The 14,427-nt window shown below is 48.3% G+C and overlaps 1 protein-coding gene across 5 annotated transcripts in view; it reads left to right on the forward strand.

The window, feature by feature from the left end:
- DGKG (diacylglycerol kinase gamma) overlaps positions 1 to 14,427 on the forward strand; it is a 128,119-nt gene that overhangs the window by 10,332 nt on the left and 103,360 nt on the right. For all 5 annotated transcript variants that reach the window (XM_060010983.1, XM_069540643.1, XM_060010980.1 and 2 more), the window contains exons 4-9: positions 189 to 281; positions 1,844 to 1,903; positions 4,411 to 4,490; positions 5,650 to 5,724; positions 8,300 to 8,385; positions 12,925 to 13,014. In XM_060010983.1, the coding sequence (XP_059866966.1) occupies positions 189 to 281; positions 1,844 to 1,903; positions 4,411 to 4,490; positions 5,650 to 5,724; positions 8,300 to 8,385; positions 12,925 to 13,014 (484 nt within the window). The remainder of the gene's footprint in view (positions 1 to 188; positions 282 to 1,843; positions 1,904 to 4,410; positions 4,491 to 5,649; positions 5,725 to 8,299; positions 8,386 to 12,924; positions 13,015 to 14,427) is intronic.

The following is a 14,427-nucleotide window of genomic DNA, read 5'->3' on the forward strand; positions in this document are numbered from 1 at the left end:
GACACCAGTACACACTACACACCACACACTCTCTCTCTCTCTCTCTCTGCTATACTGTGAAAGCCAGCAGTGCATCAGGATTTAGAGGAGCACTAGGCAACCTGCCTCCCTAGTAAATTTCTGAACCCTCATACTTGACATTTCCTTGATCACTTTCACTTAACTCTCATCTTCGTTTTTTCCTCCAGTTTCACCGCAAATGTGAATTGTCAACTTTGTGTGACGGTGGGGAGCTCAGAGACCATATTTTGCTGCCCACGTCAATATGCCCCATCACCCGGGTAAGTGCTGCCACCCCGATGGGGCTCTGGCTCCCCTGCAACCCCAGCTCATGTTTCAGATGCAGGCAGCATTCAGACAGTCACACCCCTCCGAGGGCTCCCTCAGCAACTCTTAGGATTTGTGTTTTCAGCCCAAGTTTAAAAGAGGTCAGTGCTGCACAGTCAGATTGTCCGGGAAAACTTCCCTGACTAAAATGATTCCAACCGCTGGCCACCCAGAATGCTCTGAAATGGCCCAGCAAGGAAAGTGCATTCATTCTAAGCACCTTGCAGGCAGATCACATATATGGAACCTCAGTGAACACCTGTGCACAGCTAGGCTTCCCAGGCCTCCCTTGTCCCTGTCACCCTGTCTCCTGTGTCCAAACATGGACCTCCCTCTGCCTTGAAGATTTCCACTTGGGTGTCACAGCCCTTCTTGGAAATGAAAGATGCAAACGTAAACTCTATTTATCCCCATCTGAAACTTTCTCTGTCTCCTGTGTTGAAGACCCCTCTTTCAAGCCAGGCACCAAACACCTTAACTGTCCTCCTTCCATGTTAAAGATGCTGCTGAGTTCCACTGATTCCTCACATCTCACCCTGGACTTGACCATCTTCTTTCTTATTAAAAACTAGAGAAAAAAACCCACCACTTTAAAAACTATTTGGCAGTATCTACTAAGTTGGAAATACACAAACTCTATGACTCAATAATTGCCCTCCCGTGAGAAATACGAGCCTTTATTCCACCAGAAGACATGTCCGGGAATGTTCCTATCAACTTTATTCATAACAATCAGGCACTGGAAGCAAGCTAAATGACCACTGACAAGAGAATAGGTAAATAAGTTGAGGCAGATTAGTATAATGGAATACTGCATTGCAATGGAAAACAACCATGCTTAGATGCAAAAATATGGATAATCCCAAAAATATAACGCTGAACAAAAGAACCTAGACTCAGAAAAGATATGGTCTATGATTCCATTGATATGAAATTCAAAAGCCAGGCAAAACCAGTAAGGTGTCAGGAGTCACAACAGAATTACGCCGGAAGAGGCAGTAGTTACGAGGGCGTATACGTATGCAGAAATTCACAGAACTCTAGATTTAAATTTGAGCATTTTACTATATGTGACATTAAACCTCAATGAAATGAATAATAAACATTGAAAAAACAAACAAACAAAATAGGACATATGACTTAGGATTACATCATTTAGGTAGTGCTTAACAGAGAAACCAGATCTGAGACCTTGCTTCTCAAAGCTCAGGCTTCTAAATCAACAAAGTAGATTTCTGCCCATTTCAGTGTTTCCTCTGAAACACTGTGTCCCTTCCAGTGTCTCGAAGTTAAAGTCAGGGCAAGTGATGACAACTGCCTGGAGAGTCCTTGAGAAACCCAAAGGGAACATTTCTTTTTTTACGTCCAAAGTCCCACTTTGAAAAACTCCTCCCTACACTATATTGGTTTTCTATTCTCTTCCTTTATATTAACCATTTGTTTTTCTTCTGATTTCCTTTTTTGTAGTAGGCATTTTTTTTTTTCAAAAGATGCTTGTCTTTCCTCTCTTTTATAGGACAGGCAAGATGGGAAGTCTGATGGTAGCATGTCAGCCAAGGATGAACTTGTAACGCAGGTACCTCGGCGAGCCCCAAATCTACTCACTCGTTCTAAGCTGGTCCAAGGCTGTGGAGGGGAGAACAGGATTTGGCTTCTAGAGAAACACATCTCAACATCTGCTTTCTTATCTGATTGATTATATCACACAGGACACTGTATTTCCAGCCTCTGGGGTTACCTTTGACAACCACACTGTAGGCAAGTGGTGCGAAGGGAGGTTGGTTGATCCCGTGGCTGGCCGAACTGGCTTTATCACCTTTTTAGGAACACAATGCATAAAACTTCATTATGCATACTCCCTGAATAATAACAAGAATGTGGCTTAAAGATAGACAGTTAGGTTTTCCAGGACTGCCAAGCTGTCTGCAGAACGTGATCTGCCAGAACAGAGTTAACTAGATCCAAAAGTTCTTCTTCATCCTTAAACGTATATTTCAGAACTCATGTTTTTAGCTGGATCCACCAATGAACTTCTCTTTGTGCCTTTCACAAAGTTCCAGGGAATGCAGGAAAGGCAGCCTGGTGAGGTAGAACAAGTACCAGAAAAGGAAATAGCACACTGGGGCCTTCTCCTCTGCCTCTGAACCTTAAGTTTCCTTGTTTGAAAGGGGGCATAGCAATCCCTGCACTGCCCACCTCCCATAGATGCTCCAAGATTCAATGAGAACATGTAGATGAGTGTAAAACATAAGCAATGGTGCTTAATGTGGGAAAGCTCTAGACACCTTGAAAGGGAGAAAGTCAGATGGAGCACACACGCGCGCACGCGCGCACACACACACACACACACACACACACACACACACACACGGCGCAGGTATGTCAGTTGTTTATAGCTGGCATCTATCTGGTTATCCTGCATCTGTTCTGATTGGGCAGTGCCCATGCTGTACAGGTTGTTAAACATTTTGGATATCACCCCCAGAGATAAAGAATTACTCCTTAAGCTCCAAGATGCTTCTGGGTTTCACACAAATAATCACCCTTGGCAGATGAGAAAATTCCTAAAATTTATAAAGGATGCTGCTGTCCGTTTCAAACAATATGGCCCTGTGTTTGGTGAATTTTTAGCGTGCAATCTGGAAAAGTAGGCATTAGATAGTGAATATGGAGCAAAGCTGCATCTCTACCGGTGTGTCCTTCTGCTGAAGATACAGGTATTTATCGAGTACCCACTCTTGTATCTGGGGCAGTGGGGCCCTTGGTAGAAAGGTTATACACACACACGTCCTGCTCCTGAGGCATTAAAATCCATTTGATGTTTGTGATATTTACCTGAGAAAATAAAAAATAAAGACATGTACAAATAAATGATAACAAAAGAAACCCAGAAGATATTATTGGGTTGGCCAAAAAGTTGGTTCTGGTTTTTCATAAGATCTTATGGAAAATCCCGAACGAACTTTTTGGCCAAACCAATATATGCTTCAAGTGCAATAGCTTTCGTTGCAATGATCAAGGAAAACTTCATAGAGGAAGTAGCTCTTGAATCGGGCCCTGAGAATGAGGAGTTCTTTTTTAAGAGGTTGCAAAGAAGGAAGTGGGCATTTCAGGAGGAGAAGAAACCAGTGTGAGCAGCCCCAAAGGGTGGGAATTAACTCCCTAGAAGGTACGAGCCAGGCTTGGCTGGAACTGCAGTGAAGGTTAGAGTAATTAAGAGAGAACAGTAGATTGGGGCTGCACTTAAATGCCTTGCATGCCAGCTTAGGAGATCTGGATTTTATCCTCTGGGTGACGAGACGTCTTTAAAGGTTTCTGAGCAGGAGTGGTATGACTAGTGATGTCCTGGGAAGGAACTGCATGGGGACAGCATACAGGACTTCCCCTGAGGTGGGCAAGGCCCGAGCAGTGTGGGCACTGTGGCAGCTGCTGGAGATAAAGAGACATTCCAGGGAAAGAATTGGCAGGACAGGGTCTTCCCTGTATGCCTGGATGAGTAATAACAGTAGCCAGGAGAGAGGGCCAGTTTTGTGGGGAAAGAAGATAGGTCAGGTTTGGAGCGTGTTCTGGTGAGACATCTGGCTGAATGTACCCCCTGGACAGTGAGAAATGTGGAACCAGAGCTCAGGAGGAAAATGGGGGCTGGAAATGTGGATATGGAAGGTACTGGGGTGGAAGTATAGTTAACTCCATGGCTGTTACTTTATTTAGGTGTAGGCCGGATGGCCCTGACTTTTAAGATCATACTCAGTTGTATCCCTCACAAAATCTAATCTCGTGCTGTGGGCACAGTGCCACACCATTGTGAGTAATTTGAAGTTGTAATGCCATTGCCCCATCTCTGATCCCAACTTCAAACGCTTGTCACCATTAACACTACTTAAAGGCCATTAGGCTGGAGACGCTTAGCTGTTTCATCCCTCAGAAAACTCAGCCAGTGGACCAGCACCTTACTGCCTCCTGACCTCCTCTCCTCCGTGCCTGGAACTGCTTCTCTCCCAGGAACTGCCTTAGCATCCACTCTCATCGCATTCTTCCTATTGGCTGAAACAGAGCTAATTTCTTTTTCTTTTGCCTTTTAAGTATAAGATCATCCCCACCCCGGGTACCCACCCTCTGCTGGTTTTGGTGAACCCCAAGAGTGGAGGGAGACAAGGAGAAAGGTATGTTCTCTTCTTTTTCGAGATGGAGAGGCTAGGCCAACTGTAACCAAGGGGGCTGTGGACATGGCAGACCTGTGGTCCAATCCCAACCCTACCACAGACCGCTTGATGACCTGGTCCAAGGGACTTAATGTCCTTGTGCCTTGGTTTCCTCCCGTAAAATGGAGGTAATAATCGTTTCTCCTCCCACAGGGGTGTCGTGAACATTAAAATAGACACAGTGCTAGCCTAGGGCCTGTCACGTGGGCCATTATTATGGTTCCCAGAATCAGACCAAGTTCTGAGACGTCCATTAACTTCCCAGCCTTGCAAGTCTTTTCTTGATTTAAGAGACGTGGCAGAGGCACCTGGTTGAGACCTCCTGGCCTATCCCACCCTTGAGAAAGCAGGGCACCCGTCTCATCAGTGAAGGAAACGCCCAGTCAGTGGGAAGCCCCAGGAGAAGGGGAGGGGAGGGGTGGCAAGGAGCAGAGGAGCTCTGCCTCCCAGTGTTCAGCTCTGGGGCAGGGTGATCTGGAATCCAGGTTTTAAAAAATAATAAGCAGGGTTTAAGCAAGAATTATGAGAGTCCCCACCCCAGTCCTAGGGGCGGAGCACCCCTCCTGAACTGACCTGATTAGCCTCAAGCTGGAGCCTTGAAACCAAGCCTAGATGTGGTCACTGCCCCCAGCCCTCCTCTGCCCCAACCCCACGTCCTGCGTGTCCTCCTGATCCCAGGATTTGGGGGACCTTTCCATAGAGGGTCCCTTGGTGCCTTTGTCTAGCCCACAAAGAGCAGAATCATCCTACCTAGAACATACGGAACATTTGGGAGAAGGTCTCCATGAAGGAGGAGGCTTTAGGAGAATGGAAATTCTGTTCTCCGGGTTGCTCTGTCCTGTCCTCTGTGCAAGGGGTGCTACTCCTGGGGTTGGAGACTGGAGTGCTGGATGGTGGGGAAGACCTTGAAATGGGGTGAGGGCATGGGTGAGGCCAGCCAGACCTGGGACTTCAGGGTCTGCAGGGCCTGCATGCACTCTTTTCCCCTCTTGGGTATAAATGCACCCACGTTCCCACCATCAATGGGCTGCAGAGGTACTTGCCCTCCTGTGACTTCTCACAATGACATTCCCCTTCTCTGTCTTGGTCTCTCTCTCTCTCTCTCTTTTTTTTTCCATAGAATTCTTCGGAAATTCCACTATCTGCTCAACCCCAAACAAGTTTTCAACCTGGACAATGGGGGGCCTACTCCAGGGTATGGAGATATGATCTTTACTTCTTATTTCTCCCCCACGCCCTTAGATCTCTAAAGAAGATAGCTTTTGGGGTCACGTTTTTTTTTTGTCTCTTTCATCGGTGGACTTGTCCTTCCTGCCATTTCACTCCTTTTCTCTTTTCCTCATATCTACTCTTACTTCCTCCTGGAGATACTCAGGATCACCCGTTATGGCTAACTCTGGGAAGTAGCCTCCTGTACTTTATCCCAGAAAAAGTTGTTGATTTTGTAAGAGGGAGAAATTGCATATGTCATTTGTTGGCTTGACAAGAAGGGCGGGCTGGTAGATTACTTTAACTTATTTGCAAGGCCGTATTAGCTGGTATCTTCATACTGAATTATCAGGGAGAAGGAAAGAGTTTTCTTACCACTGTCTGTGTGTGTTTCAGAAATCTGTACAGCTGACTTAGAGTTCCACTGCATGTTCTGTTGTGGGGGCCTTTAAGGATCAAGACAATTGGTTGTTCAATGAAATCACTTTTTTCCTGAATCATCCAAGTTAGACGTTGTTAAGCTCCCCCTGGCCCTTCTCCTCCTGTCATTTGCCTATTGGCCATTTCCCTGCTCATCAGCAAAGTGTCAGGGAGACGGGGAACAATGAGAGGAGACAAGGCAGCCCCTCTGCAGCGCAACGCAAGGTCTATGGGAGGAGCTGGTCCTTGTGCTGGTGGCGGACATGATGAGCCCTGTAATCAGAGGCCCCTCCAGCATTAGGGCTGGAAGGTACCCAAAGACTGGTACCTTCTTACCAGCCAGAGACAGTGCACTAGAGACATCTGCCAGCCAGCCCAAAGCTATCTCAGTGCCAGGTCCTCAGACTTGGCACCTGCTAGGCTGGGCTTTCCAACACACAGCTGCTTTGCCCAACATCTGAACCTGCATTTCTACTCTGGGCTCAGCAAGACCTTAATAGGGGCTGGAGTAAGGACTCTAAAAAGGAACTCTGTCCCTGTCTTTGGTTTGACACAAAGCTATTATTAAGGCAACGTTGGTGCAAGACCCACTAAAGGGGAAAGAAACACGAATGTAGATTCAGCACCTCTGCCGTGACTTACCTGTAAAACTAACTTCAAAATAGAGCCCACCCGTACGGCTGCGCGTACCATCACGGTCACCATGGTTGCCAATTACTGCTCCATTGTGACTGGTGACTGAGCGGCAGCCCACAAATACCTTTACCAGCCGGCTCTCTTTTAGGGCATTTTAATACTTGAATACAGACAGTACTCACTTAACTGCATCTATTCTCAATTGGTTTTGCCCAGGATGACAAGCCTGGTGGCTACTTCTAGAGCCACTGTGCCCTGAGTATCTCTCCGTGCTGTACATGTCAGCCTGTAATCAGACAGGCTGTCTAGCTGAAGTGAGCCTCCATTCAGAACCCACTTCATACAGGAGAGCAGAATTCTGCAAGAGAAAGAGAGGGAAGGGGATGTTAATTTGCCCATGCATACGCTGGTGACTCAGAAGGGATCTTCTCAGATCACCGTGCAGGGCAAAGAGGAAATGCTGAGCTTCAGCTTCTCAAGCCCACCTCAAGGCCTCCACAGGTCATGTCTGTGCTGAAGCGGAGGTTCTTAACCTTTTTTGCGCCAGGAACCTATTTGGCAGTCTGATGAAGTCTACGGACCACTTCTTAATATTAAGATAATATTTTTTAATGTATAAAATGAAATATGTAGGAGTAACAGGGAAACTCATTATATTGAAAAGAACAGTTATCAAAAGGTTTAAAAACAAATTTGTGATAGGAGAATATATGTGATTTACTAAGACATTATATACCAAGTTCCAGAGACAGGTCTAGTAGCTATTGTAAATTAAAAGCAGCGATGAGCAGAAGTGATATAAAATGTCTGCCACAGCTGTAGTAAAACATCGAAATACCGGTGATTTCGGCCGCTTCACAGAGTCACAGGTATTGTTAATACCTCTGTGATTTGTGGCCTACATACATAATTGAAGGAAATGCTAAATTTCACTTAGAGCTTTAGGGAAGTTAAGAGTGTAACATTTTCTTCCAGTTCGTGGCCCTCTGGCTGCTACTCCCAGACCCCTTAGATACGCATTTCAGGTTAAGGGCCCTGCTCTAAAGGGTTAAGACCCCCGAGGGGAGATGGTGCTCCCTCCACTTAGGTGTGGGTGGGATGAGGATGCAGCCAGCTCAGTGCATCTGACTTAAAGGGGAGGTCGTGAGGACAGAGCAGGTGAGAGAGCCGGAGAGGAGTCAGAATGCTGGGGGTTAGTTGTATCAGTGTCGAAATAAGCAAACTATGGACTCCTCTGCCTAAATCGTAGAGAATTTCTAGAAAACCATTTTCTGTGTTGAATGTCGAGTCAGCATCTCCTTATACAAAGACGGCTCCATGGGATTCATACTCAATGGCATTGCTTAGTTAAGTTCTGGTTTTATCAAATTAAGTGACCCTTTCAACCCCCAAAGGAATCAAGGTCATAACATACTCCCAGGGAAGGGAGCGGGCAGGGGACTCTGACTCAAGGAGTGTCAAAGGTCAGCCTGTAAACAAAACCGTTTTGGCCTTTCTACTTCCAGACTCAACTTTTTCCGTGATACTCCAGACTTCCGTGTCTTGGCCTGCGGAGGAGATGGGACAGTTGGCTGGATTTTGGATTGCATTGGTAAGAATGGGCTGGAAGGGCCTTTGCAGTTGACTTATCCTAAATATATTTAAAGTCAGAGGAAGGCAATCAACAAGAAAGAGAAACGGAGCCATGTTTTGTTCATCCTTGTTTCTACTCTTGGACCAGTGCTTGCCTAAATGTCTACTTTGGGTGGAAAAAAGAATAAAAGATAATGGAAGGATTCCCACTGGTACAGATGTCACAGCTTAGTTTCAGGCCTTGCTTCATAAATAGCTGTCATGGCCGATATTTAGGCAGTTGCAGGACGGGCCAGATGGGGGGTTGCGGGGAAAAGGAGCAGGGCTGGGACTCCAGGCAGGTCCAGGGTGCTGGATAAAGGCCAAAGAACTAAGCATTGATGCATAGCCCGGGGCAAGACACCTTGAGATGAACACCCGCAGCTGGAGCCCAGAAAGCACACCTCGAAAGCACAGATGAATGCAAGCAAAGTAGCGCCACGGTGGGCTGCGTCCAACAGGCCGAGATCCAAAAGGCTGTAGGGAGGGTAGGGAGGGCACAGGCTGGGTATCAGGAGGCCTGGGTCTAGTCCAGCTCTGCCTAGATCTGTGGGTCCTTGGACACAGCACCACCGGTAAATGATGGAGAATGATTCTGAAATTCTTGGACAAGGGGTATATTCAAGATCTAACCCTGGAGCACCCAGATGCACACTGGGACATGGGACATAAGCCTAGGAAAGCAGCCAGGGGTATTGCTGGGGAGGGCGGTCATCAAAGTCCGAGATGTCCCAGAGCAACAAGCCCTGCGCTGCTTTGGTCTTTTCGTCCTTCATTCCCCAAATCCTAGCTGTGCACCTCCAGATGCCCAGCGCCCCTCAAGGCACTGGTGGTGCAGCAGTGAACAGAGGACAAATATCCTACCCTCACGGAGTTTCCTTTCTAGAGGGAAGAGGCGGGCAATAAACAAAGAAATAAGTGAAACATACAGTGTGTTGGGGAAAAGGGGGAAAGGGAGCTCGGCGGAGGGAGTGGGGTTGCAATCTAAGACCAGGTGGTTCCGAAGGCCTTGAGGAGCAGTTGACATTTGCATGGAGACCTGGAGGAGGGTGAGCCTTGCAGATACCTGAGGGTGGAAGGAACAGCAAATACAAAGGCCCTGAGGTAGGAGCAGGCCAGGCTGCCAAAGGCAGTGGGAAGGCTGCGGAGCGTGCCTGGCGTGTAGTGCGTGAGGGTAGAGTGGCAGGGGATAAAGCAGAGATAATGCAGGGCCAAGTCACTAGGACATGTAGGACATTATACAGAATGTGGCTTTCATACTGGGAAGGTCCCAAGATGCTGGATGGTTTTAAGCAAAGCAGGGACACAATGGATTACAGAAACAGAAAAGGGTGGAAGCTGGCAGACCAGTTAGGAGGCTCCTGCAGTAATCCAAGGAGGGGGACTGTGCCGTGGACCACAGTAGTGACAGAGGAGGTGGTGAGAAGGAGTCAGATATCTTTTGAAGGTGGAGCCTGCAAGATTTGCTGACAGACTTCATGTGGGAGATGAGGGAAAGGAAGGAGTCAAGGATGGGCCAGGATAGACCCTGAACAGGGTGGAGAAGCCTGGGCCCCCAGGGGTCGTAAGCAGACCACCTGGAGGAGGGGGACCGGCACCCCGCACACCTGCCACATCTACTCCCCCACAGGCACTTTGGTTTCCATGGACACAGCCCTGCCAAGCAGCCACCCACGCTCTCCTGTCACCTCGGGCTCTGGAGTTGTTTGTGGGAGGAGGGAGGCGTCCTCTGGGAGCCGAGGAAGGAGAAGCTGATCAGCAGGGGGTGGATGGCTGCAGTACCTGGAGCTGCTCGCACGGGTCCCTCTCCATCGGGAAGGAGAAAGTAGGCTTTGCTGATAAGTTTTATCAAATTCAGCTGCAGAGGACACAGGTGATATACGCTGCCCAGAACAGAAAGGTCATGTGAGGTGATCTGCTTTTTCACAGGTTAGTGGCCCAAAGATTAAAAAACAAGGGTAAAAGGAGTAACTGCACAGTTTTCATTCATTCAAGAGAGAGGCTGAAGCCCTTGTTCTGTGCTCTCCGCCGCCCCATTTCGGTCCCCTCTCTGATGTGCTGTCCTGCTACAGCCAGAGTGGTCATTCCTGAATGTCAGTGGGGTTGTGATGTGTGCAGAGCACATCAGTGGCTTCCCAGGATTCTTAGATAAAGATAAAAGCTTCTCAGATGCTCCACAGGCCCTAAGTGGTCTAGCAGCTGCCCACCCAGCCTCATTTCCTACCGCCATCCTCTCCCTCTAGACCCAGAATCCAGTCCCTCTCTCAGACCCTTGAAGGCACCAGTGTCCCTTCTACCACAGGGCCTGTGTGTTCTGCTCCCCTGGCCTTTGCTTGGTCCGCTTCTACTTCAGATTTCAGCCAAAGTGTGGCTTCCTCAGGGAAGCCTTCCTTGATAACTCATTACAGGACCACACTCCTTTCCTTCCCAGTATGAATCTGAAATTATGCATCATTTCTATGAAGACCTTGTTAATAGCTGTCTCTCCCCCTCAACTGTAGGTACCATGAGAGCCGGAGCCATGGCTTTTTTGCCTGCTATTAGAGCCAGAACACCTAACACGGCACCTTGGCCTTCAGTAAATATGTGTGGAGATACTATGATGAATGAGATATAGTTCCCCCAGGGAGGTTACAGGACATTTGGGGAACATCCCCCAGGGAGGTTACAGGGCATTTGGGGAACAAACAAGTAGTCAGTTACAAGACAGTGTGATGAGATCGCCCCTGGTACTAAAGAAACACTCCGGAGAGGCACCAGGTCCAGACTAGGGCAACCAGGGAGGGCTCTGTGCTGAGCAACAGAGAGCTTGTGGTTTAAGGCCCTGAAAGCACTTTAGCAAGGTTGACATGTCGAGTGGGAGGCAGGACATGAGAAGGATGAGGCTAGAGAGAAAGGCAGAGCCAGGAAGGGCTTCGCTGCATGCTAAGGGGTGGTGGGAGCCATGGTAGAAGGGAAAGCAGTGGACTAGTGTGATCAGGCTCATGGTTCAAGGATTTCCTGCCTGGGTAGAAGTGTGGAGAACACACTGGAGGCTGAGAAGGCAGAGAGGAGGCTGCTGCAGCAATAGCAGTGGGAAGGAATCATACCGTACCAGAACTCAGCCATCACCACGGGATGGAGAGGAGAGATTGCTTGAAGAGCTATTAAGGGGATAGCATATAGAAATTGATGTGTAAATGGATGTGGGACAGCATATAGAAATTGGTGGGTGAAGGAAAAATCTAGAATGACATCCATGTTTCTAGCCTTGACACCGTGAGGATGGTTGATCTGATGGAATGGGAACCACAGAAGAAGGGGCAGACCTAAGCAAACAAGGGCCTTCCAGGCAAAGGGAAGAGCACATGCAAAGGCAGGGAGGCATAAATGTGGACTGTGTGTTCTGAGAAAATGAGAGAGTCCAGTGATTTACTCCATCTCAACCCTCTTGGTGGTAGTTTCAGCCCTGAGTCTTGCCTAAGCTCAGCCACTTCCGGCATGAGTCCGATTACCTGGGGCATCTATGAACACCTGTTCTGCTGGGGCAGCCCTAGCATGAGCTTCACGCAGGATGCTGTTTCTTGCATCACTCCCCACTCAACCCCCAGCCATGCTTCCCAGTCACATCCCTCACATCCTCCCCCGGCACCTGGTGCACTGAGGTTTATGTAAGTGGTGTCCTCCGGAGCCCAGTGGGTGTCTGGCTTCCTTCAGCTTTTCCAGCTCAGCCAACATGCTGCTGTAGACCTACAGCCAGATTAAAACATACATGTTCTGATGTGCTTCCTCTAACAGTTCAGTCTGGTGCTCCTTTACAACCATCATGGGAGACAGGATTAGGAATCGGTGTGTTTGCAGGTCTGGGAGGTGGTGGAAGTGGCAAACTGGTACCCGGGTGCCAAATAACACCTGGGGGTTTTGCTTCTTAGACACAGTGTTATTTTTAAGCTTCTGAGCCTGAATGACTTGAGGCGAGGCATCTTCAGTTTTCCAAGTGCCCCACCATTTTCTGATATCTCAGACCCACCTGTTTTACTATTTATGCACCTGCCTGGCCTCTGAAGAAAGGAGGAGCATGGACTTGGAGCCACAGAGATCTGGGTTTGGATCCTGGCTGTGGAATGACTTTCCCTCTGTGAACCTCCATTCCTTCATCCATGAGAATGATAATACCTTGCAGGGTCTGTCTGAGGGATAAATGGGGTAAATGCTACTTATCATTAAAGATTAAAACTGTGCAAACTAATGTTTTTGAGCTATATGCTTTCACCCCAAAGGAAAGAATTAGGATGAAATGAGGATAAACAGGTGAAAGTTACAGGGAGACAGATTTAACTCAATTTGAAAGATTCCTTTGCAGTGGTTAACACACTGCAGATGGAAAAGATGGCTTTAGGAAGTAGTGAGTTCCACATCAGGAGAAGAATTCAAACAATGCTATGGAGGGCTTCAAGCATTAGATCAGGGATAACTAGACAACTTGAGCCTTCTATAATCACATGGCATATGGTTCTCTCTTCCTCTTCACGGGTTGCAGATAAGGCCAACTTCGCAAAGCATCCACCTGTGGCTGTCCTGCCTCTTGGAACGGGAAATGACCTGGCCCGCTGTCTTCGCTGGGGAGGGGGTGAGTCTGCATGGGAGAGGCCTTACCCTGGAGACGAGTGCTCCAATCTACAGGGAGGCTCTGCAGAGCTAGGCTGAACTTCCCTCTTAGGGATCACATTCCACGGAGTAATACTCAACTCTGGGATCATCTCTACTCCACACTTTTTCTTTAACCTCCATTCCATGCCGATGCCTGTGTCTACCCCTCACTAGATTTACTGTCAGCCTGAAACTCAGCTTCGAGTCTGCCTCCCCCAGTAGAACAAGTCAACTTCAGGGTGGAATCTCCTTTGTCTCCCCTCCAGGGTTCATCCCAGTAGGGCTCACTTAGGGATTTTTCTGCATGAAATTCCCCCTCTCCAAATTATTGATCTTCTGAATTAGGATTCAGAATGCAGACCGAAAAGCCACTTCGCCAGCTACTAGGGGCGTCCAGATCATCTTAGGGCCCCATGGCCAGGGGCCCTCATTTTGAAATTCACCGAAGGGGGGAACTCAGAATGGTAGCCAGCTTACAGTGCAATGGGCAGGAGCTAAGGAGAACCTTGCAAACTGCAACAGCCCCTGTGGAGCTGGGCGTGCTCCAGAGAGTGGAGAGGTTCTGGTCAGCACATGGAACAGACAGATCAGCCTGGCAGGCAGAATTGGGGTGAGACTCCACGTGGCAGATCAATTCCGAGCGTGATCCAAGACCAGGCCGGCAGCGGTCAGTGTGCGTGCTTGGAGGGCAGGGGCAGAGCAAGCAGGAGCCAGCCCTAGAAGGAAGCTGGCAGGTGTGGGCAGAGCTCCCAGGTCCTCAACCACACACTGGGCTAAGGAAGGACCCTCTTTTCAAGAGGGGACAGGCAAACTTGTAGCCCCACGCTCTGGGCATCTAGGCAGCATAGCGAGGCACACATTTCACACAGCCTTGTGCTCCCTGATAGCATCAAGGCCCTCAGCTACCTTGTTGGTATTGCTGTCTTGTGAGGCATCCCCTAAGGAGCGGACTAGAGCCCTGACAACTTGAAAATACTCTTTAGGGTTGCCCCAGGAACATGGAAGTGTTATTTGAAAGAAAAGATTGTCTCTCCCAGTAACTTCTCACTTACAGTTCACTTGCTACATTAATTTTCTATTGCTACTATGTAATAGTAACAAATGATTATAAACATAGAGGCTTAAAACATCCATTTATCAGCTCACAGTCCTGTAGGTCAGAAGTCCTGGAACAGCGTGACTGGGTCTTCTGCTCAGGGCCTCACAGGGTAGAATCAGGGCACTGAACAGGCTGCGCTCCTCTCTGAAGACTCTGGGGGAAGAATTTGTTTCTAAATTCATTCAGGTTGTTGGCCAAATTCAGTTCTTTGTGGTTGTAGAACTGAGGTCCCTGTCTCCTTGCTGGTTGTCAGCTGGGACCACTCTTAGATCCTAGAGGCCTCCCGTGTTCCTT

This window comes from Delphinus delphis, chromosome 4 (assembly GCF_949987515.2).
Source record: "Delphinus delphis chromosome 4, mDelDel1.2, whole genome shotgun sequence".
NCBI classification, from domain to species: domain Eukaryota; kingdom Metazoa; phylum Chordata; class Mammalia; order Artiodactyla; family Delphinidae; genus Delphinus; species Delphinus delphis.